This window comes from Perognathus longimembris, chromosome 1 (assembly GCF_023159225.1).
Source record: "Perognathus longimembris pacificus isolate PPM17 chromosome 1, ASM2315922v1, whole genome shotgun sequence".
In the NCBI taxonomy this organism is placed as follows: Eukaryota; Metazoa; Chordata; class Mammalia; order Rodentia; family Heteromyidae; genus Perognathus; species Perognathus longimembris.
The window spans coordinates 97,836,261-97,863,961 of record NC_063161.1 but is presented as its reverse complement, the minus strand read 5'-3'; the positions used below and the strand labels follow the sequence as shown (position 1 = coordinate 97,863,961).

At 43.9% G+C, this 27,701-nt stretch overlaps 1 protein-coding gene across 3 annotated transcripts in view; it reads left to right on the top strand.

The window, feature by feature from the left end:
• Nucleotides 1–27,701, top strand: part of Tjp2 (tight junction protein 2) — a 126,650-nt gene that overhangs the window by 27,891 nt on the left and 71,058 nt on the right. The window contains exon 2 of one of the 3 annotated variants that reach the window (XM_048332863.1): nt 7,790–7,910. Coding sequence is in view for 2 of the 3 variants with exons in the window: in XM_048332855.1 (XP_048188812.1) it covers nt 20,661–20,720 (60 nt within the window). In the remaining variant the exon portion in view is untranslated. Of the gene's footprint in view, nt 1–7,789; nt 7,911–19,860; nt 20,721–27,701 lie in introns of those variants that run through there. The other 2 variants (XM_048332855.1, XM_048332847.1) reach the window with 2 other exon arrangements.

Below are 27,701 nucleotides of genomic sequence, written 5' to 3'. Positions count from 1 at the left end.
CTTAATATGTTCTTTGCTATTGACTCAAGAAAGAAGTTTATAGCAGTCCAAAATGCTGTTATAAAATGATCATCATATCTTCTTGTATCCCCTTCCTGTGGTTGTACCTACACTACCTCTATCTTATCTGAGTATATTGGAAACCGTGTATACTGGTATTAGAACTAGGAAATTGAAAGGGAATACCAAAATCGAGAGACACAGGGTAAAAAAAGACAAACAACTACTAAAGCAATTCTTGCAAAACTGTTTGGTGTAAATGAACTGAACAACTCATGGGGGGAAAGGGAAAGGAGGGAATGAGGGACAAGGTAACAAACAGTACAAGAAATGTATCCAATGCCTAATGTATGAAACTGTAACCTCTCTGTACATCAGTTTGATAATAAAAACTTAAAAAAATGATCATCATAATGAAATTCCTATTTGTCAAGGCACATAGCCTTTTAGAGAGAGATTTGCAGAAAGAGCAAATCTCAGAGCAAATCTGCTTCTGATTTTAGTACATCCAGAAGCAAGCAGGCTTTTTGAGCAATTATTATCAGGCCTTGAGATAAATCACTCTGTGCACCATTAATACATGAAGGATTAGTCGGACTCAAAGATTTATGGGCAGATTAATTGGGAAGTGTACATTAGATAGCTGTGTTTAAATCTGCTATCATCTGCGGATCATTAGTGCTTTATTCAGAGTTCTGTAGCCTCACAGAATAATGACATTCTTCCTGGTTGGGCATCTTCCCACCTCAGCCCTCCTGAAGGTGTTGGATAGGTCTAGCATACACAGAGCACCCAAAGGAACAGCAGCTTCTGGCTGAGCAGGGACTGAAATTGACAAGAATTTGTCCTGAGAGGCAGGATGAGGTACAAGAAATACATATCAATTCTGGAAGCAGCAGTGGGGATCACCCCACTTAACAAAAGGGAACTGCTACCAGAGAGCAGAAGACACGTGAACCTTTGGCAGCACCCTGGGTAAGCAGAGGCAGCTAGACGTGTACGTACATACATGTGTGTATATATGTGGATATCTGATGCATAGATATATCATAGAAACAATAGATATTTATATATTGAAGTATATAATGCTAGATATTGACATAATATATAATGTATAATTATGTATATTGATATATTAAAATATATAATGATATATTACTTTGATATATATAAAAGAAATGGCATATATACATACATACATACATGTATACCTATATGTATGTATGTATATACACGCACATGTATATACACACTTTTTGGCTGTTTGGGGGCCCAGTGAGAACAAAAGTGCCGTTTCTCATGTGGGCATAACACATACTGAGTTCTTCAGTGAGAACTTATTTCTCCTTGGTGAGTACAGTGCTTCCCAATTGGTTAAAAAATAATCATGATTTTCTTGGGTGACATTGTCAACACTAAAGAAGATAAACAGATGTGTTAAAAGCCCATCTTTGCAACTTAGGTGTTTAATCTTCTAACTCTGAAAATGAATTCATGTAGCAATGCTTACAGATGAAGCATGTATTTTGCAACTATTTACTTCAGCAATGCTAATGTTTTTCTGACTGCAGTGTATGTGTGGGTAGAGGTCTGGCTGGGATGGGACTCAATGCTGGAGAGCTTGCCTAACAGATATACCAGTTCCCAGGTTCTATTTCTAGCCCCCTTTCTCCCACACCACAAGTAGTGGAAAAAGTGTGTGGTAAGCTATATTTCAAAAGTATTTCAAAGCAATACTTTCCTTGAAACAGTAGTTTTCTGTCGCTATTTTTTTTAAGTTACACTGAGCTGGGTGCCAATGACTCATGCCTGTAATCTTAGATACTCAGGAGTCTGAGTGCCAGTACTGGGACTTGAACTTAGAGCTTGAGTGCGGGTCCCTTAGTTTTTCTGCTCAAGACTGGAGCTCTTCCACTTGAACCACAACTCCACTTGTAGCTTTTTTTTTTTTTTATAAAACATCACATTTTATTTCAATAACGAGTTTCATTTTTAAGTAAAAGCTTTGGACAATTATAGTCTTCATGAGAGGTGCAGAAAACAATATAAGCTATTAAATACTGCCATGAGTAAAATTACTGGAGCATGCATCTAGAAAAGCCATGTTTAATAGACAAAAGTTCTAGTATATTACTGCTTAACTGAAAGACCTTTTAGCTCTGTATTCTAATTATAACACGTTCTCATTTATCTAGTTCATATAATCATTACTGTGTCCGTCAAAATTTTTCGCAATTTTAAGCCTTTCTAAACCACTTAGGAAGTATGACTTAACTCCTTGGGAACTCTTCAATTGAAACTTTTAATTTCCACAAACTTGTTGATCATAAGCATTGAAACTTGTGACATCAGTTTAAGTCCAAAACAGTGTTAGATAAAACCAAGAGTGCCATACATAAACTGGCAGATTATCTGATGACATTTTAACTTTTCCACAGCTCTAGTTAATATAAAACCAAAAGCTGATTCTAAGGTTATAGCATTTGGTATTTTCAGTACAAGCTTTAAGACAGTGTTTCTCAACTACTCATCTAAGAAAAGGGCAGTGTTCAAAAATACAAAATTTGTTACATCCAGCAGGTATTTTGCAGTTAAGATAATAAATCTTTATAAAATTAGGTTGAAAAATGCATAATGTCCTCATCATTACCAGTTGTCTCAAAGACTAACATCAGAAAAATGCAGAAAAATAGATGTTCTCATTAATATTTTGCTCTGAAAAAGCCAGAAATGACTCCATTCCAATTAACAATAATGGTCAAATTATAATTAATAAATACACTGTGTCTTGAAGCCAAAACAAACTTTCTACCTCAAACAGAGCAATCCTGACTTGTATATTCCTAGTGTCCTTGGTCCAGAACAAGGACCAATTTTAAATCACTATTCACTGGAGTACATGTGTGAAGTCATTAGCTGCCACAGGATGTTCCACCTCAGTAGACCACCTACAGAATGGCAAATCACTGCATCGGTGATAAAGAAGCTGTACTGCCAGTTGTGTCTTCCTTTTCTGAAATGCTTGGGACCAGAAGTGTTTTAGTTCAACATCAAATTCATTTCCCTTTCATATAGGCTGAAGCTAATTACATGCAGTATTTTTAGTGTGTCTGTTTTGAATACAACCCAATACAAGGTCAGGTGTGGAATTTTCACTTGTGAAGCATGTCTGCACACAAAAAATTTCAGATATTGGAACAGTTACGATTTGGGATTTCCAAGATTAATACAATGCACTTATAATGTCAATAGATAGCAACAAACTTTCACACACAATTAAAAGTTACTATAATATTGAGGCCAGAACATGATTCTTCTATACAATGAGATTTAATTTACTAAATAATCCTAGGATGAAATCCAAACACTTAATGAGTCCAAAGCTTCATAGTTTTCCAAATGATTCTCTAGTTGCAGAACTCGTTCATTCCTTCAATCCTTTTTTAGTTGTTTAGCTTTTGCAATATTTTGCACTTATAGCTTTTTAATGGTTAATTGGAGATAAGAGTCTCATAGACTTTCCTGTCTGGGTTGGTTTTGAACCCCAATCTTCAGAATCTCAGCATCCTGAGTAGCTAGGATTACAAGCATGAGCCACCAGTGCCTGGCAGTATTTCTTATATTTTTATTTTTTATAGTGAGACCATTACTAGCTTGTTTGTATCAAATAAATGGCATTGATTCATGAAAGAAGATTCAAAAAATCAGAAAAATAAAAGTTAAATCACTCAGAGTTTCACCTTCCTATGAGAATTATCACAGTTACTGAAGTCAGTGGTTCTCAATGGAAGTGTACATGGGAAGTTCTTCACCCCTGAGGACATGTGGCAATATCTTGGGGTCATTTTTGGTGGTTAGGACTCAAGGCTGCTCCTAGCATCAAGTAGGTGGAAGCCAAGAAACCTGCACAATGTCCTGCCATGTACAAGATAATCTCTGGCAACAGAATTATCTAGCCAAAAATGTATCAGCAGTACTGAAGGGGAGACATTAGATTAGATATGTTTTTCTCTAGCTGTCAAGAGGTACTTTTTATTAGAAATTAACATTTATTTCTTCAGTAGATTCTGGGGATATAATGGGATTCTGAGGTATTATTATTACGGGATTATTATTTGTGTGTGTGTGTCTGTGTCTGTGTGTGTCTGTGTCTGTCTGTCTGTCCTAGGGCTTGAACTTAGGGCTTGGGCATTGCCCCTGAGCTTTTGTGTTCAAGACTGGCATTCTACCACTTGAACCACAATTCCACTTCCAGCTTTTTCATATTTAATTGGAGATATGAGTCTCAGGGACTTTCCTGCCTGGGCTGCCTTTGAACTTGATCATCAGGTCTCAGCCTCCAGAGTAGCTAGTATTATAGGCATGAGCCACCAGTCCCTGGCCTTGAGACAGACATACTTTATCCTTCAATAATATGCTTCTAGTAAACTCTTCTTTCTAGGTATGCTAGGAAGGCTTCCTGCAGAACTGTTCATTTCATTCATCAGTTTTACATCTTTCAACATCACCCGGCATTATTAAATCACTGTTAAAATGCAGGTTCTGGCCGGGTGCTAGTGGCTTATGCCTGTAATCCTAGCTACTCAGGAGGCTGAGATCTGAGAAACTGGGTTCAAAACCAGCCTGGGTGGGAAAGGTGGTGAGACTCTTCTCACTAATTAACCACCAGAAAACCACAAGTGGAGCTGTGGCTCAAAGCGATAGTGCTGAGCTGAAGAGCTTAGGGACAGTGCCCAGGCCCTGAGATCAAGCCTCATGACAGACCAAAATCAAAACAAAACAAAAAAGCAGGTTCTGATTCTGAGGATTTTGGTGGGACTTGAAGGTCTGTGTATCTAACAAGCTTCCCAATACTGTGTCTTCCTGGGTGAGGTTAGTGGCTCAGTCTATGAACAGGAAGAAGCAGGCATCCAGAGATATATGCTTGCTCCATTATAGCCTACTTACTGTCTCTGTGATCTTGATTGTGTTAAAGGTCTCAGTGGGAGGAAGGTAGGTTGTTGTGTGGAAACATATCTTTGCATCAACATTCATGCAAAGATCAGATATTTCTGTTGGGATGGTTAATTAAATGGTGAGGCCAATTTTTCTTCCATGCATTCCATCCCTTTCATCCCCAACTTCTGAGAAGTTGTCTGACAGCTATAACATACATGCAGTTCTGTATGGTTTTTGTTTGTTTTTTCAGGAGCTGATCTTTTGTGTTATCAGATATAATTGGGAGTCAGGCATAATCTGGTATTTAAAACTTCAAGGAATTCATTCCCTTCTCCCTAGCTTCCTAGCTTCCTTTAGTCTGTTTTCTTGTTGTCTGGAAGGAGAGTTGTGAGGGGGCTTGTTTTGCAAGCTGCAGTCACTTCATTTGCCCAAACATCTTCCAAGCAACAATGGGCTCCACGTCCCAAGTTCACTGCTACAGAGGTCATGAGACCCAGATGCATGCCTATTAAACTCATTGCTCTGGCTGGGAATGTGGCTGAGCAGAAAAGTGCTTGCCTAGCATGCATGAAGGCCTGGGTTCGATTCCTCAGCATCACATAAACAGAAAAAGCCAGAAGTGGTGTTGTGGCTCAAGTGGTAGAGTGCTAGCCTTGAGCAAAAATGAAGCTAGGGACAGTGCTCAGGCCCTGAGTTCCAAGCCCTCAGGGCTGGCCAAAAACAAAACAAAAAAAGAAACTGTTCAGCACAGGGTCTCTACTCAGCAAATCCCTCCCAGTGCCCATTCAGTTTCAGTATAGCCCTTAAATGAAGAAAGCCAAAGAAGAAGTACATTACAACACAGAAGCCCTGAGCATCTGTTGATTTTCCTTCCCTCCCTCCCTCCCTGCCCTCCCTTCCTCCCTGCCCTTCCTTCCTTCCTTCCTTCCTTCCTTCCTTCCTTCCTTCCTTCCTTCCTTCCTTCCTTCCTTCTTCCTTCTTTCCTTTCTTCCTTCCTCCCCTTTTCTTTCTTTGTACTTGAACATGTATTTGAACATGGCTTCATAATGTCTAAGAAAGAGCTCTACCACCAATCCACAGCCCTAGCTTGGTTTTTATCCCTTTCACATTCCAATTCTAACATGTTACCTGGCAAGAACTCGACATATTCATCAAAACTATTGATACTGGGGCTGGGAATATGGCCTAGTGCTTGCCTTGCATACATGAAGCTCTGGGTTTGATTCCTCAGCACCACATTTATAGAAAAGCCCAGAAATGGCACTGTGGCTCAAGTGGTAGAGTGCTAGCTTTGAGCAAAGAGAAGCCAGGGTCAGTACTCAGGCCCTGAGTTCAAGCCCCAGTACTGGCAAAAAAAGAAAAAAACTAATGATACTCTAAAATACATTTACTTGTTTCTAGCAAGCTTTTTTCTTCCATTATTATTTTTTATAATTAAGAGACTATTCAGTTAATAGATGTGGGTTTTAGACACAACTGACCATTATTGGTAGGTCTTACAAATGTCAAAAACCCCTAGAATATTACAAAAAGGAAGATTAAAGCCAGGATATCTTAGAAATGCGAACAAGCAAACAAACAAAAAAACTGCAAAACTGATTGAATTTAAAAACAAACCATTTTCACAAAAGAAACAAATTCTCTGGAGCTGATTCCTGTAGAAAAAAATTCCATATTCAGGTCAAAAGCGTAATAAGCCCATCTTGATTTGCTAGTCATTTATTTATCTTTGCAAGTAATAATAGAAACCGTGTCGGCTTGGCTCTAATCCGCCTCTTGCTTTGTAGGACGTCCAGATGGCCAAGGTTTAGCCTCTGCCTACATTTCCTGCTGATCCATAGAAAAGGAAGTGGCCTCCTGCCTGTTCAAATAAAATCCACTTTCCTCATGTGTTTCCTCATGTAAGAAGTTAGGGTGTTCTGCAGAGATGCCTGAGAAGGACAAGAGAAGCCACATTCTTCCCCTTCATTCTTCCCCTTCATGGAGAACTGGCATGAATGACCCTGGCCTAGCCAGATGAGCAGGTCTCCGTGTGATGTTAAGAAGGCCCTGGCAGGGGTCAGAAGAGAGTGCAGCAGGACTTTGTCTTGCATTTCTTTGCACTGAGGGTGAAAACAGAGCTCCTTGCTTTCATTCTTTGATGGCGGCAACCCATAATTATCAAGATAAGCCAGTGTTAAGACAAACTAAAACACAGATACCCTTTCAAGTTTACATTGGTTTCTCTAAAATATACTTGAAAATTGAAACACATGTAAAAAAGGAAAGTTTTTTTTTGGTTGGAGGTATGACTCAGGAGGTCAAACACAGAGCCAAAGCAAGCAAGCCAAACAAATTGGAACAAACAAACCTGGGAACTGTTGAAGCAGGGAGGAGAAGAGGTGTTTCTCATTCTCAACAAACGTAGTAGTTCTTGCCTGGAGTCCCTGGTCTCTGGAGGCCCAGGCAAAAAGACCAAAAGTTGGAGAGTAGCCTAGCCTACATAGGGAGATTCAGTCTTTAAAAAAAATAAAAAGAATTTCCTAGCTGTTTTCTCACCTGTTATGCATATGTATTTTCTCACGTAGAAGGCTTGTGTGTGTGTGTGTGTGTGTGTGAGTGTGTGTCAGTCTTGGGCTTGAACTCTGTCCCTGTGCTTCTTCATTCAAGGCTTGAGCTCTACTAGTTACGCCACAGCTCCACTTTCAGCCTTTTGGTGATTATTTGGGTTGAGAGTCTCATGGACTTTCCTGCCCAGGCTAGCTTTGAACCGTGATTCTCAGATCTCAACCTCTTGAGTAGCTAGAATTACAGGGGTAATTTACTGATGCACAGTTCTAGGTTGGACTTTTAACCATGCTGTCTTTTCCAGGGTACGGAATACCACTTTATTATCTTCTCCCTGTGAGTGGGACTGGCACCCTAGCTACAGATCGAGGCAGAAGTACACCCGAAAGCAGAGACCTGGGCCTTTGCACGCCCTGCCTTCCCAGGTATGTGCTTGTCTCTTATCAGCTTAGTTAATGATATAAGCTATGGATGCCTATTTTTTTCACATCATAGATGTAATCAAAATCACAATGTCTAATGTTGTTGATCCATACATTTTTGAGGAAAATCTGATGGCAATATCCTATTTACCTAAGAACAGAAACATCATCCCTGCATTCGTGTCTGGATTGATAGGTCTAGCTTGGCACTGCCAAGGCTGAGAGCACAAGCACATGAAGTATAACCCTGTGACTTCCAGTCAGTGCTTGGCTGGTGGGATTGTCATTTGGTGCTCCCAGTATCTGGGGTTGGAGGTCATTTTTTGGTAGGTCATGTTAGTTCATGGTGAAGGAGGTAGTAAGATTGTGTAACAAGCTGGGCACCAGTGGCTCACGCCTGTAATCATAGCTACTCAGGAGGCTGAGATCTGAGGATTGCTGTTTAAAGCCTTCCTGGGCTAGAAAGTCCATGAGACTCTTATCTTTAACCACCAGAAAACCAGAAGTGGTATTGTAGCTCAAGTGGTAGATCACCAGTCTTGAGTTGAAGAGCTCAGGGACAGCACCCAGGCCCAGAGTTCAAGCCCCAGGACTGGAACAAAACCAAACAAACAAACAAATGAAAAACCAGCTTGAGTGTGGCAGTATTGTAAGGTTCAACCTAAGTGATGGCAGAAATAAGGCTGGTTGAAATCCATTCACTGTTGTGTCCCATTATCTAGGTCCTCGCTGGCTTCTAACATTTTCTTTGACACATTTCCTTTTGGTCCTTTTGGGTCTATGTTGTAGAAATCAGAGTTCCAAGATGCTAGTCTGGTAGTGTTGGATTCTTGGGTTTCTAGGTAAAATACTCCCATTAATTAATTAGCCAATTTGTGCATTTTGTGGTGCTGGGAATCTTGTATATGCTCTGCATATACTTTCCACCTCCCCCAATTTGTTGTTGTTTTAGAGGTAACATACAACAAGGTTATCTTTACATACGTCAGGTAATAAGTACATTTCCTTTTGCATAGTGTCATATGCTCCCTCAGTCTCCTTAATTCCTTCTCTCCATCTCCTCCCATGACTTGCATTGTTCACTTTCATCCATGTCTGGTGCAGACAGTGTGCTCTACTTCGGCATAGTTTTTCACCCTTTTTCCTTGGATTCTGTGCCTTCCCCTCACCCTCCCTTAGATGTGGAGGTAGATACACTGTATTTAAGTTGGAGAATACAGAATTTCAGAAAAAAAATTGTCCTTTGTTTCCATATCTTTGGAGCTCATTTCAGTATGTATAATATTATATATATATGAGGAGGCGCTTGGGAATTGCACCTTTATAATCCAATCCTAAAACAATTCTCTTTTGGTTCCACTATATATGGATATCTAGAATTTTGTGTATTTTGTCATATCCTAGTGCTTTTTAGATGTAATTTCTACTGCACATGCTTAAATTTTATTTATTTACTTGTTTGTTTGGTCATGGGGCTTGAACTCAGGGCCTGGGTACTGTCTGTCAGCTCTTTTGGCTCAAGGCTAGCTCTCTACCACTTTGAGCCACAGTGCCACTTCGAGTTTTCTGGTGATTAATTGGAGATACGAGTCTCCTAGACTTTCTTGCCTGGGCTGGCTTCAAACCTCAGATCTCAGCCTCTTGAGTAGCTAGGATTATAGGCATAAGCGACTGGTGCCCAGCTTGTTACACAAGCCTGGCAGTTGTGGTCTTTAATTGCCTTCTCAAAAGGGCCGGTTAGTAAGTGCAAATAGTCTAACAATGTGTTGTTAGCTCTGAAATTTGTACTTACCTGCATTTACTTGTACAGTTACTTGGGAATGTTTCAGCATCCGGGGTTCAGGCAACATAAGCAGTTGTCCTGTCATGGGGATTTGGATCACATAGCTTTTCTAATGCCCACAGGATAATTTTCTAGTTTCTTCTCTGAGTGTTGAAAGTGAGAGAGATGTTCTGGATACGAATCTACAAAGAGTCCTTTGTTTTAGCAGTTCAGACATCAGGAATAATTGGTATGCCATGCAAGTGGCAGAAAAGTATAAATAAGAAGGCCTTTCATTTTCTCTTTTGACAGTGCCGGGGTTTGAACTCAGTGCCTTGTGTTTGTTAGGTAGGCTTTCTGATATTTGAGGCACATCCCCATCCCTTTTTGCTATAGGCTTTTTGTTTTGTTTTTCAGATAGAGACTTGTGTTGTTGCCCAGTGCCAGTGTTGGGCTGATATCCTCCTACTTACTCTTCTTGTCTAGCTGGGATTACACACAGGCATCACTATACCAGCCTCATTTTGTTGAGATGGAGGTTTTGCCAACGTTTTGCCAGGCTGACCTCGATCACTGCCTTTGTAACTGGGATTATATGTGTGTCACCTGGCCTGGCCTATAAGAGGGCTTTATTCTTAACTTTATAATATATTTGTTCGAGTTGAGTATGTTTTCCAAACAAAAAAAATGAGAGTGCATGCTCTTGTGAAATCAACAAGACTGTTGTCCTTCTAGACTTTCCCTGGCAATCTTCCATGTATGGACTTTTTTGATTTGTTTCTTTTTCTTTTTCTTTTTTTTTTTTAAGACAGTCTTGCTATGTAGATCAGGCTGTCCTGGAACTCACTGTATATGTAGCTCAGTTTGGCCTCACACTTGAGCTCTTCAAGTTTCAGCCTCCCTGAGTGCTGGGATTATCATTGTGCACCACCATACCTGGTTTAGATATATTAAGTGTAAGGCACAGATGACACTCAAGCTAGGTCCTGAAATATGAATTTAATATCTCCAAGAGAAGATGACCCAGACCTCTAGCCTCCCCTCGCCGTTTACAACCAAGTGTCTGGAAAATGGCTTGTGTCCTTCTCATTCATTTAGCGCTCCTGTGGCTGGCATGCAGTCCCTTGAGGACAGGGTGCAGCACTGCCTGAGGAGTTGAAGTGGATAGGGTAGGAAAACAGTCCTGGCAGCCACAGTGCTGTGGGCTGTTGCCCTTCTCCGCAGTGCTGTGGCTGTGGGGCCTTTCCTGTCCAGGTTGCCTGTGAACCACAATCCTCAGATCTCATCTTCCTGAGTAGCTAGGATTATAGATGTGAACCACTGGTACCCAGCTGCATTTTACTTTTCTTTTTGCTGTTCTAGAGATCACATACAAATCCTCACACACACGTGGCTACTTCTTAAGCCAGATGCGTCTCTTTTCTTCTATTTAACTTTTTAATTGCTTTTTTCAGAAAATGTGACATTTGGATTTGGAGATGTAGCTCAGTGGTAGCGTGCTTGCCTGGCACAGGCAAGGTTCTAGGTTCCATCTCTACTGGGAAAATCAGAAACGAACAAGAAACCCTCTCAGGGTTAGTTTTGTTTGTTTGCTTTTGGTGTCAGTCCTAGGGTTTGAACTCACGACCTGGGTGCACTGTCCCTGAGCTTCTTTTGCTCAAGGCTAGCACTCTACCACTTGAGCCACAGTTCCATTTGTGGCTTTTTTAGTGGTTAATTGGTGCTAAGAGTCTCACAGAATTTCCTGGCCTGGCTGGATTTGAACCACGATTCTCAGATCTCAGCCTCTTGAGTAGTTGGGATTACAGCCTTGAGCCATCAGTGCCCAGCTCTACTCTTACTTTTTAATGTAGTGTCTCATTATGTAGCCCATGCTGGCCTCCAGCTCTTGGGCCTCCTGCCTCCACCTCCTCAATGCTGGGGTTGCGGGTGTACACCACCACACCTGGCTGCATTCTACGCTGATCTATTTTATGGTTTGAGTAAATCAATAATTACCATGTACATAAAGGCTGATATCTACATGTATGTACAAGTACATACAAGTACAAGTACATACAAGATGCTTGTACACATGTACAAGCATCTGAATGTAAGGGGAAGGACTGGAAGACCAAACTGTTTCTTTTGTAAACCCAACACAACATTGTGCAGATAATTTTTTTTCTAATCTTCTAATAGTTTCTCCCCAAATGGGAGGTGATAGTACAATCCTCTAACCCCAGATAGGAGGATTAAACACAAGAGATTTCATCTCAAGTCTTCACCTCAGACTTCATCTGAAGTCATATTTTATTCAAAAAAAGAAAAAGAAAAAGAAGAAGAAAGAAGGGACTGGGAATGTGGCTTAGTGGTAGAGTGCTCGCCTAGGGTGCATGAAGCCCTGGGTTTGATTCTGTAGCACCACATACACAGAAAAAGCTGGAAGTGGGCACTGTGGCTCAAGTGGCAGAGTGCTAGCCTTGAACCAAGAGAAGCCAGGGACAGTGCTCAGGCCCTGAGTCCAAGCCCCAGGAGTGGCAGAAAAGGAGGGAGGGAGGGAGGGAGGGAGGGAGGGAGGGAGGGAGGGAGGGAGGGAGAGAGGGAGGGAGGGAGGGGAAGAAAGAAAGAAAGAGAGAGAGAAAGAAAGAAAGAGAGGAAGGAAGGAATGGAGAAGCAGCCACAGCTAGTTGCCTATGGCTCATGCCTGTAATTCTGCTACTTAAGAGGCTGAGATCGGAGGATCATACTTCAAAGCCAGCCAGGCTGTGAGACTTTATCTCCAATTAAGCACCAAAAAAGCTGGAAGTGGACCTGGAACTTAAGTGGTGGAGCACTAGCCTTGAGCACAAAAGCTCAGGGACAGCACCTGGGCACTGAGTTCAGGCCCCAGGACCAGCAAAACATGATGTGGACACAAATCATCCCTCTACCTGCTCTCTAGGCTTTTTTGGGTAGCAGAGACACCAGTGCCATGGCTGCAGGGTCCTCTGTCAGGGAGAGAATGGGCTTTTTCTTTCTTTTTTTGTGCTAGTAGTAGGTCTTGACCTCAGGTTCTTCCACTCATTTTTGGTTGGTTGTGGGGCTTGAACTCAAGGCCTGGGTACTGTCCCTGAGCTTTTTCACTCAAGGCTAGTGCTCTACTACTTTGAGGCACAGTGCCACTTCTGGTTTTCTGGTGGTTCATTGGAGATAAGAGTCTCACAGACTTTTCCTACCTGGGCTGGCTTTGAACCACAATCCTCAAATTTCAGCCTCCTGAATAACTAGGATTACAGGCATGAGCCACCAACACCCGGCTGAGGGTGGGATTTGAGTCTTGAAGAGCTGAGTTTCCATTCTGTCTGTACCCTCACTGTACCTGAGGCAGACCTCAGGCAAGCAGCCTCCCCGTCCAGGGGCCTCCACCTCTAGCGGCTACTTTACCTAGAGTGGAGGCAAAGCTCCCAGCACCCAGGTCGCTGGGAGAGTGCACTTGAGCGAATGCATGCACCGGATCTGGCACGTTCATCCCATCTGCAGTGCTGATCCGTGTTCTTGGATTGTTGTTGCTGGTGTTTTCTGAGTAGAGGTTATTAGGGCAATATCTGTTCCTGGGGAGCTCATGGCTTTCATCTGTACAGTCTAAACAGCAGTGAGCTAATAAAAGCCACAGTAAAGCCAACACAGCCCCTCTGAGGACCCAGGATATCCTTCCTGTCAGAGAATAATTCCTCAAGGCTGATGAAGGCACTTACAGGAGAGCTTTTCTCCTCTAGATCAGACTCTAAAAAGACGCTTTCTTGACAAAGTGTGGCTGCAAACGCCTGTAATCCCAGCATTCAGGAAGCAGAGGCAGGAAGATCACAGAGTCAAGGCCAGCCTGTGCTACATACCCAAACTCTGTCAAAAATTTTGAACAACACACACTCACACATGCCCACAGCACTCCCCCATATCTCTAATTACAAGTGCTTGGGAGACAGAGATCAGGAGGATCATAATGTGAGGCTACATGGAGCAAAAAGTTAACAAATCCTTCCCCACCTCAACCAATAAGCTGAACATGGTCAGATACATCTGTAGTCCCAGATATGTGGGAGGTATATGTAAGGAGATCATAGTCCTAGACCAGACCTTAGCAAAAACCATGAGATCCTGGGCTGGGAATATGGCCTAGTGGCAAGAGTGTTTGCCTCCTATACATGAAGCCCTGGGTTCGGTTCCTCAGCACCACATATATACAAAATGGCCAGAAGTGGCACTGTGGCTTAAGTGGCAGAGTACTAGCCTTGAGCAAAAAAGAAGCCCAGGGACAGTGCTCAGACCCTGAGTTTAAGGCCTAGGACTGACAAAACAAAACAAAACAAAACAAAAAACATGAGAACCTTATTCACAAAACAGCTAAAACAAACAAAGTGGGGGCATAGAAAAAGTGTTAAGAGTGCCTATGTAGGAGGTGTGAGACCCTGAATTCAAACCCTAGTACCACCAAAGAGAAAAACATTTGCTTATTGGCATCTTCTGATTAGTGTTGGACTCTGCTCTGGCTCAGGCCCTTGTGGTTCAGGCAGAATACCATTTTGGCCTCCACCAGCTGGCCTGGGTGTACCAGCCCTGGAAATCTCCTAAAAGCCAGCATGGATTGCTTTAGTTATTTTTTATGTTATTCCTGGGGCTTGAACTCAGGGCCTTGGGCACTGACCCTGAGCTCTTTGTGCTCAAGGCTAATGCTCTACCACTTTGAGCCACAGTGCCACTTTCTGGCCTTTTCTTACTAGTTAGTTGGAGATAAGAGTCTCATGGACTTTCCTGCCCCTGCTAGCTTCAAACCACAATCCTTAGATCTCAGCCTCCTGAGTGGTTAGGATTACAGGTGTGAGCCACCAGTGCCCTGCTAGCTAGGGTCACTTTAGATTACAGACACATCCTCCCAACCCAGTGCTCTCCCCAACACCAGTCTAGGGCCTCCTCAGCCTCCTGCCCCTGTACAGCTAATTCTTTGCCACCACTGAGGCCAACCAAGCCTAGAAACACAGTGTGTTGGGGGCAGGATGAGTTCCTAAATACCTAGGTGGAGAGTGGTGGTGGGGGGGGGGGGGACTTGGGTGGTCCACAGTTAGTATGGGTGGAGTCTGAAAACTTGTGCTAACAATCACCCATCCTCCACAATGTATTGCTAAAGATAATAGTAATCAAGTGCAAAAGAGGAACAGGATAATAGACTCCTTTGCTTTCTTTGGCCACTGCCTTCCTGCTCTAATGACCCCTCTAGATGCCCATCTCCTAACTAGACCGCTTCCTAACTAGAGTGCTACTGCCCTTCACCTGTCAGAGCCCTGCAGGGTATTCTCCAGAAGGCTTTGTCTCTAGGTGAAGGCAACAATGAACTGGACACCATCCCCTTGCTGTCTCCCAAGGGCACCACTTCCTGATAGCCACTCACAGGGTTGATTTCTATTTTAGACAGAAAGAGAAATCCAAGCAGGAAGCTGGGTGTAGTCATGCATGTCTATAATTCCAGCATTGTGAGGTGGACACCAGACTGCAAGAAAGGTGGGTGGCTGCTGGAATGGGTCAGGTTTAGCAGCTGGGAGGCCCCTGGTCCCCAGTGAATCCTTGCACTGGTTATCATCCATCTGTGTCACTGTACTTGAGCTTCTTTTGCTCAAGGTTAGCTAGCACTCTACTACTTGAGCCACAGCCCCACTTCTGGCCTTTTTTAGTAGTTTATTGGAAGTAAGAGTCCCATGGACTTTTCTGCTCCAGTTGGCTTCAAACCACAGTCCTCAGATCTCAGCCTCCTGAATAGCTAGGATTACAGGTGTGCACCACCAGCGCCCAGCTTAGGAGTTTAATATATGTTTGTTCAAGATTGATTCCAGTCTGTTGTGTGCTATACTGACAACTTTCCAATGCTCATTCCCATTGCTCCCCATTGGTACTGCATAGCTATGTTGCAGACATGCACACACAAATTTATATAAATGCACATATGTTTAAGTTAAGTTGCTTAACTAGCCCTCCATCACTGGACATCAATGGCTTCCATCTTTCATGATTTGGAAGAAGTATCCAATGAATTGCTGCCTGACAGTTATCTCCTGTAATTGAACCTCTAGGCCCTTCTTTCCTTTAGAGCAGTTCTGTCCAAGAGAAGCAGGGATCTTGTTTGAGCAATTAGACATATATTCTGTTCTTAATTAACCTACTCCAAGCTTCACATTCTTGTTTTGTTTTGTTTTTTGCCAGTCCTGGGGCTTGAATTCAGGGCCTGAGCATATTCCTGGCTTCTTTTTGCTCAAGGCTACCATACTCTACCACTTGAGCCACAGTGCCACTTCCGGCTTTTTCTATATATGTGGTGCTGAGGAATCGAACCCAGAACTTCATGTATATGAGGCAAGCACTTTACCACTAGGCCATATTCCCAGTCCCCAAGCTTCATATTCTTAGCTACTCAAAGTTCACGTTCTTCTTGAATCTTATCCCTATGGCTCTTGGCCCACATTTCTCCAGAATTTTTTCCCCTCTTTTCCTTCATGGCATTGCTTCACTGGGCTGTGTTCTGGATATCCATTATTAACTCTCAGTATTGGCACTCTAGGGGTTGGAGACGTGGCTCAGTTGGTAGAGCACTAGCGAGTGAGCGAAAGCGCCAGGTGTAGAGTTCAAATTCTAATCTTGGACCTAAAAAAAAAATAGTATTGGCTTTCTAGATGAGTCCTGTCTTTGGTCCTCTCTTCCCTCAAGCTACATGTGGTCTCTGAATTGCCTCATTCCTCTCTCAGACTCTCGTGATAGATTTATGATCCCAAATCCCACTACCACTCATGTCTCACATAGCTGGTTGATGAAGATTTGTTAAGTTATTACACACCTCCACCTGGATGACACATAGTTCTGGGACAGCTGTCCCTGGTTAGTCACGATTCTGCTCCCACCCCCATGTTCTCTATTTTGGTTAAAGGCAGTGTCATCTATTTTCAGGAACCTGAGAGTCGCTCTGGGCTCACTTCCCTTGTGGCTCCCTTTACCTAATCAGTCAGTCATCAGCCTGCTGATCCATTTCCTTTATAGTTTCTCTTCAATCTGGTCCCCTCTTGTCTAAAGCTGCTTACAATCCTCTCTTACCTGTATCCCCACAAAAAAAAAGATGCAGCTTTTGCAAAATAAATTATTACTGAAACACCTCCCCCCAACCAACTGCTAAATCTATCTTGCAAAAAAAGCTGACCAGAGATCTGTAGAAAATGCCCATCTAATCTCACTTCTGTGGGAACACAACCCCTGCTTGCTTGGGCAAGCGCACCTCTGGCCATGACTTCATTCTTTGTTTTTCTACGTGCTCTTCCCTTTACCTGGAAGGCTTTCTCCCTTATTTCTAACTCACAAACACACGCCTACTTGTCTTTTCAAACATACAAGCTGTACTATATCTTGGGAGGTTTCTCTGGGCCCAGTAGTCCTGAGAACTCCCAGATTATCCTGTTTACTGGGCATCTCAGCACTTAGTTTTCTTACTTGCTGATCATCTACTGCTTAGCTTGTGTATTTTAGCAGGAGGTAATTGGCCCAGGTGATTAATACTACTAGTATTTGTGGGATTGAAGTTCTCTGGATAAATTCTAAGAGTATGGAAGTATTTCCTTTGTTTTGTTTTTTGCCAGTCTTGGGGCTTGAACTCAGGGCCTGAGCACTGTCCCTGGCTTCTTTTTGCTCAAGGCTAGCACTCTACCACTTGAGCCACAGAGCCATTTCTGGCTTTTTCTATATATGTGGTGCTGAGGAATTGAACCCAGTGCTTCATGTATATGAAGTGAGCATTTTACCACTAGGCCATATTCCCAGCCCCTGGAAGTATTTCTTAGAAAAAAATTTTTTTTATTGTGGTACTAGTACTGGGGCTTGAACACAAGGCTTCAAGCTTTTGGCTTTTTTGCTCAAGTCTGGAGCTCTACCACTTGAGCCATGCCTCCAATCCTGATTTTTGCTAGTTAATTGGAGATAAGAGTCTTAAGGACTTTTCTCCTGGGGTTAACCTCAAATCAGGGATCCTCAGATCTGAACTTCCTGAATAGCTAGTATTAGAAGCACAAGCCATCCACACCTGGCTTAAGAAGTAAATTTGAGGGCTGGGGATATAGCCTAGTGGCAAGAGTGCCTGCCTCGGATACACGAGGCCCTAGGTTCGATTCCCCAGCACCACATATACAGAAAACGGCCAGAAGTGGCGCTGTGGCTCAAGTGGCAGAGTGCTAGCCTTGAGCGGGAAGAAGCCAGGGACAGTGCTCAGGCCCTGAGTCCAAGGCCCAGGACTGGCCAAAAAAAAAAAGAAGTAAATTTGAAGAGCTGGGCACTGATGGCTCAGGCCTGTAATCTTAGCTACTCAGGGGGCTGAGATATGAGGATCAAAGCTAGCCCAGGCAGGAAAGTCCATGAGACTCTTATCTCTAGTTAACCACCAGAAAATCGGCAGTGGTGCTGTCGCTCAAGTGGTACAGCACTAGCATTGAACTGAAGAAGACTCAGGCCCAGGGAAAAAAAAGGAAGTAGGTTTGAAATGTACAACTCTATGTTGAATTACTATAGACTAAACAATTGCTTCTCCAGAGTTGTACTGATTTAGAACCAGGCAGCAGCTTTGCAAGTTCCCATGCCAGCTGGAGCCACATAGCAAGATGGCATTAACATTTACATTTCAACATATTCCAAGTATCTGTTGGTTGGCTTGGCAAACCTCTATACTGACTGGGAAATTTGGGGTTTCCCCATTCTTTTCTTTTTGGAAGAAAACGAAATTTAAAAACAACACAAGGGGCTGGGAATGTGGCTTAGTGGTAGAGTGCTTGCCTAGCATGTGTGAAGCCTTGGGTTCAATTCCTTAGCACCATATACATAGAAAAAGCTGGCAATGGTGCTGTGGCTCAACTGGTAGAGTGCTAGCCTTGAGCACAGAAAGGCTCAGGGACAGCACTCAGGCTCTGAGTTCAAGCCCCAGGCCTGGCAAAAGAAAAAAAATAATAAAAGAAAACAAAAAAACGAATCCTAGCTACTTATTAGGCTGAAATATGAGGATCACAGTTCGAAGCCAGCCAGGGCAGGAAAGTCCCTAAGATTCTTTACTTCTAATTGATCACAGAAAAAACCGCAAGTGGTAGAGCACTAGCCTTAAGCAAAAAGGAGCTCAAGGACAGTCCCCAGGTCCAGAGTTTGAGCCTGGGACCAGCCAAAAAATAAAGAAAGAAAAAAACTATCAGCCAAGCCAGTGTATCAATTAAATCAAGTTTTCTAACAAGTCATTATTGAATGCTTACTGTCAGGTATCAGGCCAGAAAATGGTGTATAGATATGGTCACCTGTGGCCATCAATAATGAGGAGAGTAGTCGCACTGTCTAGCCTAGTAGCCTTTAGCCCCTTGTGACTACTGAAAACTATAGCTACCATGACTGAGCAGCTGAGTTTCCCTCTTTTCCTCCCCTGCAGGTGGCAAATGGCTATCACCTTTGATAGCCCAACTCTAGAGAGAAAAAGGTCCTCATTCAGCAGATGTAATTGCTACATTCTGGATCTTTTCTTCCTCTTTAAATGCTAGTGGTGTAAACTCGCGTCACTTAGGTGTGACCAACTCACAAGTGCTATCATTATATTGTCAGCACCACCTCATTTCGGGAAGCATTAAAAAAAAAACACCCCAAAAACCAGGTGTTTAGATCAGGAGAGTAACATCCCTGGCAGGTTGTCCTTGGTGTGGTCTTGAGGTTGAGGGCAGAGTTAGCTCCCCCAAAGGAACCAGCAGGGAGACATCCAGAAAGGCATCCATCCGAGGGACTTGTTTTTCCACAGAAACTGCCAAGCTTGTTCTGATTAGGCAGGAAGTGAAGCAACTTTTCGGGAGTCAGCCAAGCATCTGAATCTCATCGGGCCCAGGGGTGGTGGTTACCCAGACCTTTTTACCTTCTGCTTCTGAAAGGTGGCCGAAGTTTGCTTTTTATGAAGTAAGGGGAGAAGGAATGCCCGGCAAAGCTTCCCTAACGCGTTTCTTCAGATTGCAAGTTGCATTTTGAACCAGTGTACCTAGTTTGATTCTCCAAAGTTTAAACTAGAAAATGATTAACATCTAGGTGATTCTGAAACGAAGAAATAGGCCCGATTGAATGAGGTGAATCCTGTTGGAAAAGCCATGTTGGCCCACTGGGGGGGCTTTTTATTTAATCTGTTATTGCAGTTGCTGGCAACGTGCCAAAGAGGTAACCCGGCATACACTGACCTGAAATGTCCTGCATTAATATTTAATCTGGGTATTTTATACTTCTCAGAGTTCTAGGCAACTGTGGCGCTGAGAATTTGGGGGTACAGTGCCATGGATGGCTTTGGGCAGGAATGGAAAAACGAGGGTTTCCCCCAGTTTTTCTCATTGGAGGCGCTTCCTGTGTGAAACCCAAATCTCTCCAAAATGCGTTCCCCGGGGTGCCCACAAAGCCACTGGGGGAGAACACTCCGGGGACAGAGCCGGTGCCCTCGGGTTCGCAGCGAGCGCTCCAATTTGCAGCGCTGAGCACAGGCGCGTTTCCGCGCGTTCCCGGGCGCGTTCTCAGCAGCCGTACCAGCTGTCTCCCGTGCCCGCCGTGGAGTGAACCATCATGCCAGCCCTGGGGGGGGGGTGAAGGTGGGGGTATGGCGGAACACTCAGGCCTGGGAGCGGGATCCATGATACCTCCAGCCACTTCTACTCCCAGTTTGGATTCATGCACGAAGCCGACCCTCATGGGGACTTCGGGGGCACGGTGACAGCAAGACCTACCCCCCCCTCCAGTGACAATGGTATTGCCCCATTTGAGAGTTTCCCGGGCCAGCGGCGGGCCGGGCGCAGGGGGGCGGGGCGCCGCGGGAGGAGGGACAAAGGGTAGATGTGGCCCCGCCCTCCACGGAGGTGCTGGTGGCGGCTGATGGTCAGGAGGGTGACCAGCAGCCCGGAGGAGGAGGTGGTGGCGGAGGAAGAGGAGCGGGAGGAGCTGCACCCGCGTCCGAGATGCCAGTGCGGGGAGACCGCGGGTTCGGACCCCGGAGGGAACTGTCAGGATGGCTCCGCGTAAGTGTCCCCTGGTGTCCCCGCGGCAGGAGCCGTGCGGTGGGCTCCGCGTGAGGCTTCTCCGAAGTGGGTTTCGGTGGCACTGGAGAAAGCTGCGAGTGTCCCTCTGGGTGCAGAGTAGATTTTACCGGACGGCAGTGATGGCTTCTGGGTCCTCTTTCTCCCTCTCCCTCCCTGCCTGTGTCTTCCCGTCACTTAGGGTTGAGATAATTCGTGTGTGTGTGTGTGTGTGTGTGTGTGTGTGTGTGTGTGTGTGTGTGTGGTGGGTCTGTGTCTAACGCAATGCCCTGGATGTCTTGCTACCTGGAGGATCCAGGGGTTTGTCGTCTGCTCGGCAAGAGTGTTTCTTTCAGGTGTTTCAAACCACACAGTTGCAGAACACAAAGTTACAAGCATGTGTGAAGGAGAGAAACCGACAGCAGGTTGAGGGTCGTCGTCTTTTTTCTTTCCTCGTCCTTCTTCTTCCTTCTCCTCCTCCTTTCTGCCTCTGCCTCTGCAGTGTAAGTCAAGCTATTTCTCAGTAGGGATTGGAGTTATGCGTCTGGAAGCAGCCCCAGCCAGAGTAGATGAATACTTTGTACTGCGCTATTAACTTACCTGTCATCAGTTCCTTTTATTTATTTATTTTTTTAATGTCTTCACTTGTCAAGTTTCCACTTTTACACAGTCGTTTCTTTCCAGTTATAAATAATCAAGGATTTCAATGGCAGGGTTTGGACATTCTTGAAATGTGGAAGAATTTGGGAATGACTCTCCCAGGTCTGAGTAATGGAAGCCTCCCACCTCTTATTTTCGACTCAGTTCTCAGGAAGCGCCGCTTCCCCCGTGGAGGCAGCTGTCTGGCCAGAGTAATAAGGACTGTGGTTTTCCTGAAGTTCCCAGAGAGGTTCCTCAGCTCACAGATACCGGCCTGCCCTGCACACTCTGTCCCACGGCCCATCCCTCAGCAGGGGAGCCCAGCAGGGAGAGAAGAGGCCCTTTGCTTCAGCTCTGTGGGTGGTCTGTGCTGATAATCCCTTTGGGAAAACAGGTTTACCTTTGTCTGGTGTTTTTTGCGCTGCCTGAATCCTTAGGTAACATCCCTTCCCTGAGCATACCTGGATGGTTTATACTGAGGAACTAGTAGCAATCACATTTGTGGCCAAGTGTCTTAATATCTTGCCTAGGAGAAATGGCATTCGTTTATTCAGCTCATTTGTTTGGACCTCTGCACCACAGTGTGAGGAATACATAGAAGGATAAAAAGCCTAGACTACAGTCTTGTTGGGAAAGCAAGCAAGCAATTAAGAGACCAATGAGTACTCTTTAGAAGTACAAAACAGGGTGCTGCTGGAGCTTCCCTGCTTGGGGGGGGGGGGAGAGGAGGGACGTTGTTACCAAGGCAACAATGGCTTTTGAGATGCTTTTTGAGTTTTGTTCAGATCCACAGCCAAAGAGTGATGAAGGGGGATGTTTTTTTTCTCCTGAAGTGTAGCTGTAACTCTGTGTGTGTGTGTGTGTGTATGTGTTTGTGTGTGTGTGTGTGTGTGTACATGTACCCAGTGCTTCGCACATGCTTTTGAGCTTTATGGCCAGCTCTAGACAGTAACCATCTCAGTACCACTGAGCAAATACTTAATAAATGAACAGTTCATCTCAACTGCTGGTTACTTTGTATGCTGCATTGTACACAAAATAGAGTGAGTCTCAATTTCTGCCTTAGAGAGTCTGCATGACCTGAGGCTTTTCCACTGTTTTCAACTCTGATCTTCTTTGGGATTCTTGGGGCTTAGGTGAGAGTGTTTAATTCAGATGCACACTCTGCTATAAGGGTGGGGCGCCAGTTGATACCTCCCAAAGTAAGGAGCATCCTACGGCTAGAGTGGGTGACTAGTGAATGGTAGCTAGTCTTAGAACCCCCAAACACTGAAGAAGCCAGTAAATGCATCTTGAATGTGGGGTTTGAAGTTGGGGGAGGGGAGGAGTAGTGGTGGCGTGGTGGTGGTGATGATGAGTTCTAACAGTAAAGGTAACAGATGCAAAGTACTTGGAAAAGAAAGAAAAAATTGAGAAGGGGGTTGTCCAGGCCTTGAATCCAGTTGCAGAATTTGGGGAGGGAAGGAATAATCACAGAAACTTTGACGTTTCCAGTGAACTAGTAAATACATTTCTCCAGTACGAATTCCACTTTAGTCCTACACAGTAAATGTTACTATTTTTGAGGCAGGCATAGGCTTAAGACCAAATAAAATTTTATATCATCCCTTGGGGAATTTCTTTTGCAAGGACTTATGCCTAAATGTACTTAACTTTTGATCTAGTTCTTTGCACATCAGACAGAAGGTTACAGCCAACCATTTATCTTCAGGGTGAGGGTGAGAACTTTTTGAATTCACCCCATGTGGACAGAGACCATAAAATCCCCACCATTTACTTAGGGTTTAGCCAGGGTTTGTTTGTTTGTTTCCTTTTTCTTTTTCCCTCTTAGAGGGTTGTCTTTTTTTTTTTTTTTTTAAGGAGACTTGAAGCTCTTGAAATTAGGTGGAGCTACTTTAGGTCACTTTGTGTAATGGTATGTAGTTCAGTTGTTTAAAAAGTCAGAGATGTGTCAGGGGTGTAGCTTGAGGTGTGGGTAGGGTAGAGGGTGGAGCTAAGAATTAGGAAGGGTTAGTCACCAAACTTTCAACATTCTTCCACCAACAATGTGAGCCAGTGGGGAATGCCTTGCTTAATCCCTACAACAAATCCCATTCATGAGTTAATGGCTACAGATGAAAAATTCACCTAGTTTAAGAGCTGACTCTCAAGAAGAGGCATTGTTGATCAGACTCTAGACAATAATTAGGGATCCAAACTGCTGTCCAGGATGGCCTGAGCCCATTCAGCTTTGGTGTTGAGAGGAAAGGTGAGGTAGGTATGGCAATGACTGAAGGCATTCTTGATGTGCCCCACACGTGGGTTGAGGGAGCTCAGTCATCAGATGAGGTGCTCTGCTGAGTCTGTTTCTCCATCCTAAGTCCAAGGGTCAGAGGCAGAAAGACAGCTTCTCAGTTCCAGCTTAACACTAGGCTGGTGCGTAAAACGCCAGTGTTTATGTGAATTTTGTTAAGGATAAAAAAAACCACCACCAACAAACATCCTCAAAACCAGAGTCCATTTCACTCCCGTGAGTAATTTTGGCATTTTTTTTCTTTTTGTGCCAGTCTTAGGGCGTTAGTTCAGGTCCTGAACACTGTCCCTGAGTATTTTTGTTCAAGGCTATCAGCCTACCACGTGAGCCACAGCTCTACTTCCAGCTCTTTGGTGGTTAATTCGAGATAAGACTCTCACAGACATTTTCCCCTCTGGGCTGGCTTTGAACAGCAATCTTCAGATCTCAGCCTCCTGAATAGCTAGGCTTACAGGCATGAGCCTTGGGCACCTGTTATTTACTTTTTCAATTAGTTAAGAGCTAATGATGCTTACTTTGAATTGCAAAAGTTTTCTCTGGGTGGGCTGGGGTGTAGCTCAGTGCCTTGGTCCTGGGTTTGATCTCCAGTTAGATGACTTAATATAACATTAATTATAATCTTATATATAAGAAATGTTATATCATAACTTACATAAGTGTTAAGAAAAGCAGTGAAGCTGTTTTTAGGAAAATTGTAATCAGGGGAGATAAATGGTAGGATGAGGTAGGAATTGTTTTGTTTTTTGCCAGTCCTGGGGTTTGAACTCAGTGCCTGAGCTTCTTTTTGCTCAAGGCTAGGCTGGCACTCTGCCACTTGAGCCACAGCATTACTTCCAGCTCTTTCTATATATGTGGTGCTGAGGAATTGAACGCAGGGCTTCATGTATATGAGACAAGCACTTTACCACTAGGCCATATTCCCAGCCCTAGGCAGGGATTGTGATTAGGAAAGTTGTTCATCACAAATTTTGTCTAAGGAAAGTGGGTCTTCCCTTTCCCACCCAGCTCTTTTACCTGTTTTTTTGCAGACCTGTGTTCATGAAGCCCTTTTAGTGCCTGGCCCAGTTTTCATTTCTTTCTCTATTTTCTCCAATCCAATCCAGGTCAGATCGCCACCTGTCATTTTCCTGTGACTTTCTTTTTTTTTTTTTTGGTACTGGTCCTGGGGCATGAATTCAAGGACTGGGTGCTGCCACTGAAGCATTTTTGCTCAAGGGCAGCTATCTACCTCTTGAGCCATAGTTCCACATCCTGCTTTTTTGGTAGTTTATTGGAGACAAGAGTCTCATGGACTTTCCTGCCTGGGCTAGCTTTTAGCCATGATCCACAGAGCTCGGCCTCTTGAGTTGCTAGGATTATGCCTGTGAGCCACGAGGGTCCAGCTTCTTGTGACATTTTTTTTGTTGGTGGGAGGGGAAGGACAGGGAGGAAGCATACTGGGGCATTGTGAGGTACATTTCTTGACTTTCCAGTGAATCTCACACGTGATTCTTGGTTGAGAATATAATCACCACACAGCCTCAGACAGAAAAGCATTCAGCTTTTAGGTGCCCATTTGAGGAATTAATTTATGGTTTTAATAAGTATGTTTATTCATTATCGTGCTGCAGAGAGAACCCAGGGCTCCACACATGCCCCACAAGTGTTCTCTACCATTGAGCCACCTGCCTGCCCACCCCCAGCCAGCCTATTTTTATTTTTTGATGGAGCATACGTTGATCTGTAGAAAAGGCTTGTAACATGGATGTGGAAGCTGGAAATTTTGGTAAAATCCTACCCTGCTTTGATCTAAAAGGATGAGCAATTGAGATGTACCTGGATGGTAGGTGAGCGAATGAACAAGACATCACTTTACCTCTCTCATGGCTGCATATGTAAGTTATTTGTTGGAGGTCCTGGAGCCTTCAATAAGTTTATAGTCAATTTAAATCAGTCCAGGCAGTGCACCTGACAGATAGGGTTAAATGAGGTCTTCAATCTTGCATACCGTGCCATTTGGATATATTTTGTAATAAGGAATGTCTCTCGGACATACATTGTACTTACGTTTCTCTTCTTCCTGTGTGCTGTAGGGGGTGTCACTGGTGAAAAAAAGGCACTCGTGAGCTTTTTTGTTGTTTGATTTTTGAGTTTTTGAGACAAGGTTTCACCTAGCACAGGCTGCCCTCAAACTTGTGATCCTCCTGCCTCAACCTCCCAAGAGCTGGGATTGCAAGTGATCATCATTTGAAAACATAAGTCTTGGTAGATTCTCCATGAGTAAATTTTGTCCTCTTTTACTTGTCTTTCTTTTAGTTAGTTAATTTAATTTTGGTGCTGATCCTGGGCACTGTACCTGAGATTCGTTTTTACTCAAAGCTAGCACTCTACCACTTGAGCTATAGCACCACTTCCAGCTTTTTATTTATTTATTTATTTTTGGTAGTTTAGTGGAGATAAGAATCTCACAGACTTTCCTGCTCAGACTGGCTTTGAACCACTATCCTTGGTTAAAATCACACCTTGGTTGAGAAATGCAGTCACCAAACAGCCTCAGACAGAAATTCAACTTATGTCTTTCAGAAGTGTGCCCATTTGAGGAACTGATTTGGAGTTTCTTTGCCATGATCATGGCAAAGGCCTGGTACCATGTCTTAAGCATAAACATTTACTGATTTTACCTGTGTGTATGTGAATGCAAACTTTACAGTCAATCAGTGTAGTTATTACTACTTCCATTGTACACTTTAATCAGCCATATAAAATGTATGCATTATGTGCCCAGGGAAACTCGCATCCTGTGTGGAAACTTTAATAATAGTATGCCTCAGTCTGTAGACACCCTGTGTAATTTTGGTGCTGAATAAGTTAGTATATAAGTCAGAGTTGTTTGGAGGGAGCTTTATGCAATGCATTATGGGAAAGTAACGATTGAGTAAGTTGTTCTGGCTGGGAGGTAAAGTTACTAGACCATCCTGGTAGATAATGGTTAAAGTCCAGTTATCTTTCTGCCTTTGTAGTGAAGGAAAACTCTGATAGAGGTGTGAGAATGTTGCAGATTAAAGATTTGGCCCCTGGAGTTGAAGATGAGCTGGGAAGCAATGCTCCCTAGTACCTGTGGGAATCTGCGATCTCTTCCCAGCATATGGAGTTGATAGGACCTTAATTTAATTCTTTTTGTTGTTATATTTTGTTTGTGTTGTTTTGCCTGGCCTTGGGCTTGATCTCAGGGCCAGGACTCTGTCTCTGAGCTTTTTTTTTTCCTTCAAGGTTAGTGCTCTGCCACTTGAGCCACAGCACCACTTCTGGCTTTTTGTTGGTGGCTATTTGAAAAGAGTTTCAGACTTGTGGACTTATTGTGCCTGGGCTGGCTAGTACCAGACCAGGATCCTCATCTCTCAGCCCTTGCAGTAGCTAGGATTACAGGCAGGAACCCCCAGATCCGCAGCAAGAGGCTTTATTCAATAAGGCTTGAAATCCATCCACAGTACTGTTCTGTGGTTCATAAGTGTTGAGAGCTCTTCTTGATGAGAGCTTGGAAGGAAGTGATTGGTTTCTTCTTTTTACCTTACAAGGACAGCCACACCTGAGCACGGGAAAACCTGGGCGGGTGGAGTTTCACCCTGGGGAAAGGAGGAGTCAGAAATGTACACTAAGCTTGGAGGAGGCCTCCCACCTGCCCACAAATCTTTCAGTGACTGTTCCTAAATATACTCATCCAGGCAGAATGAAATTACCTGTGGGAGTTAATTAGCAAAACTATAAACATTTCTGGATTTGAAAGGGATGAATCATGTCCAAGGAACTTCCTGCTAAACTCAGCCTCCTTCAGCCCTTCCCCTCCTTCAGTCCTCTTGAGTCCTCTGTGGTCTGGCCTAGGTAGGATTGGTCACTGGGCACCTGCCCCTGTTTATTTCTGCCCTTATCACTTCTGCTGCAGGCTGGCACAAGTCACTTCCCAACAGCTGGGAGCCCCTCCCACATCTGAGTCACAATGGCAGCCTCTCAGCACCAGCCACACCTACTATGGGCAGACTCTTGTGGGAAGGCTGTGGTCAGAAGCTGGCTAATAA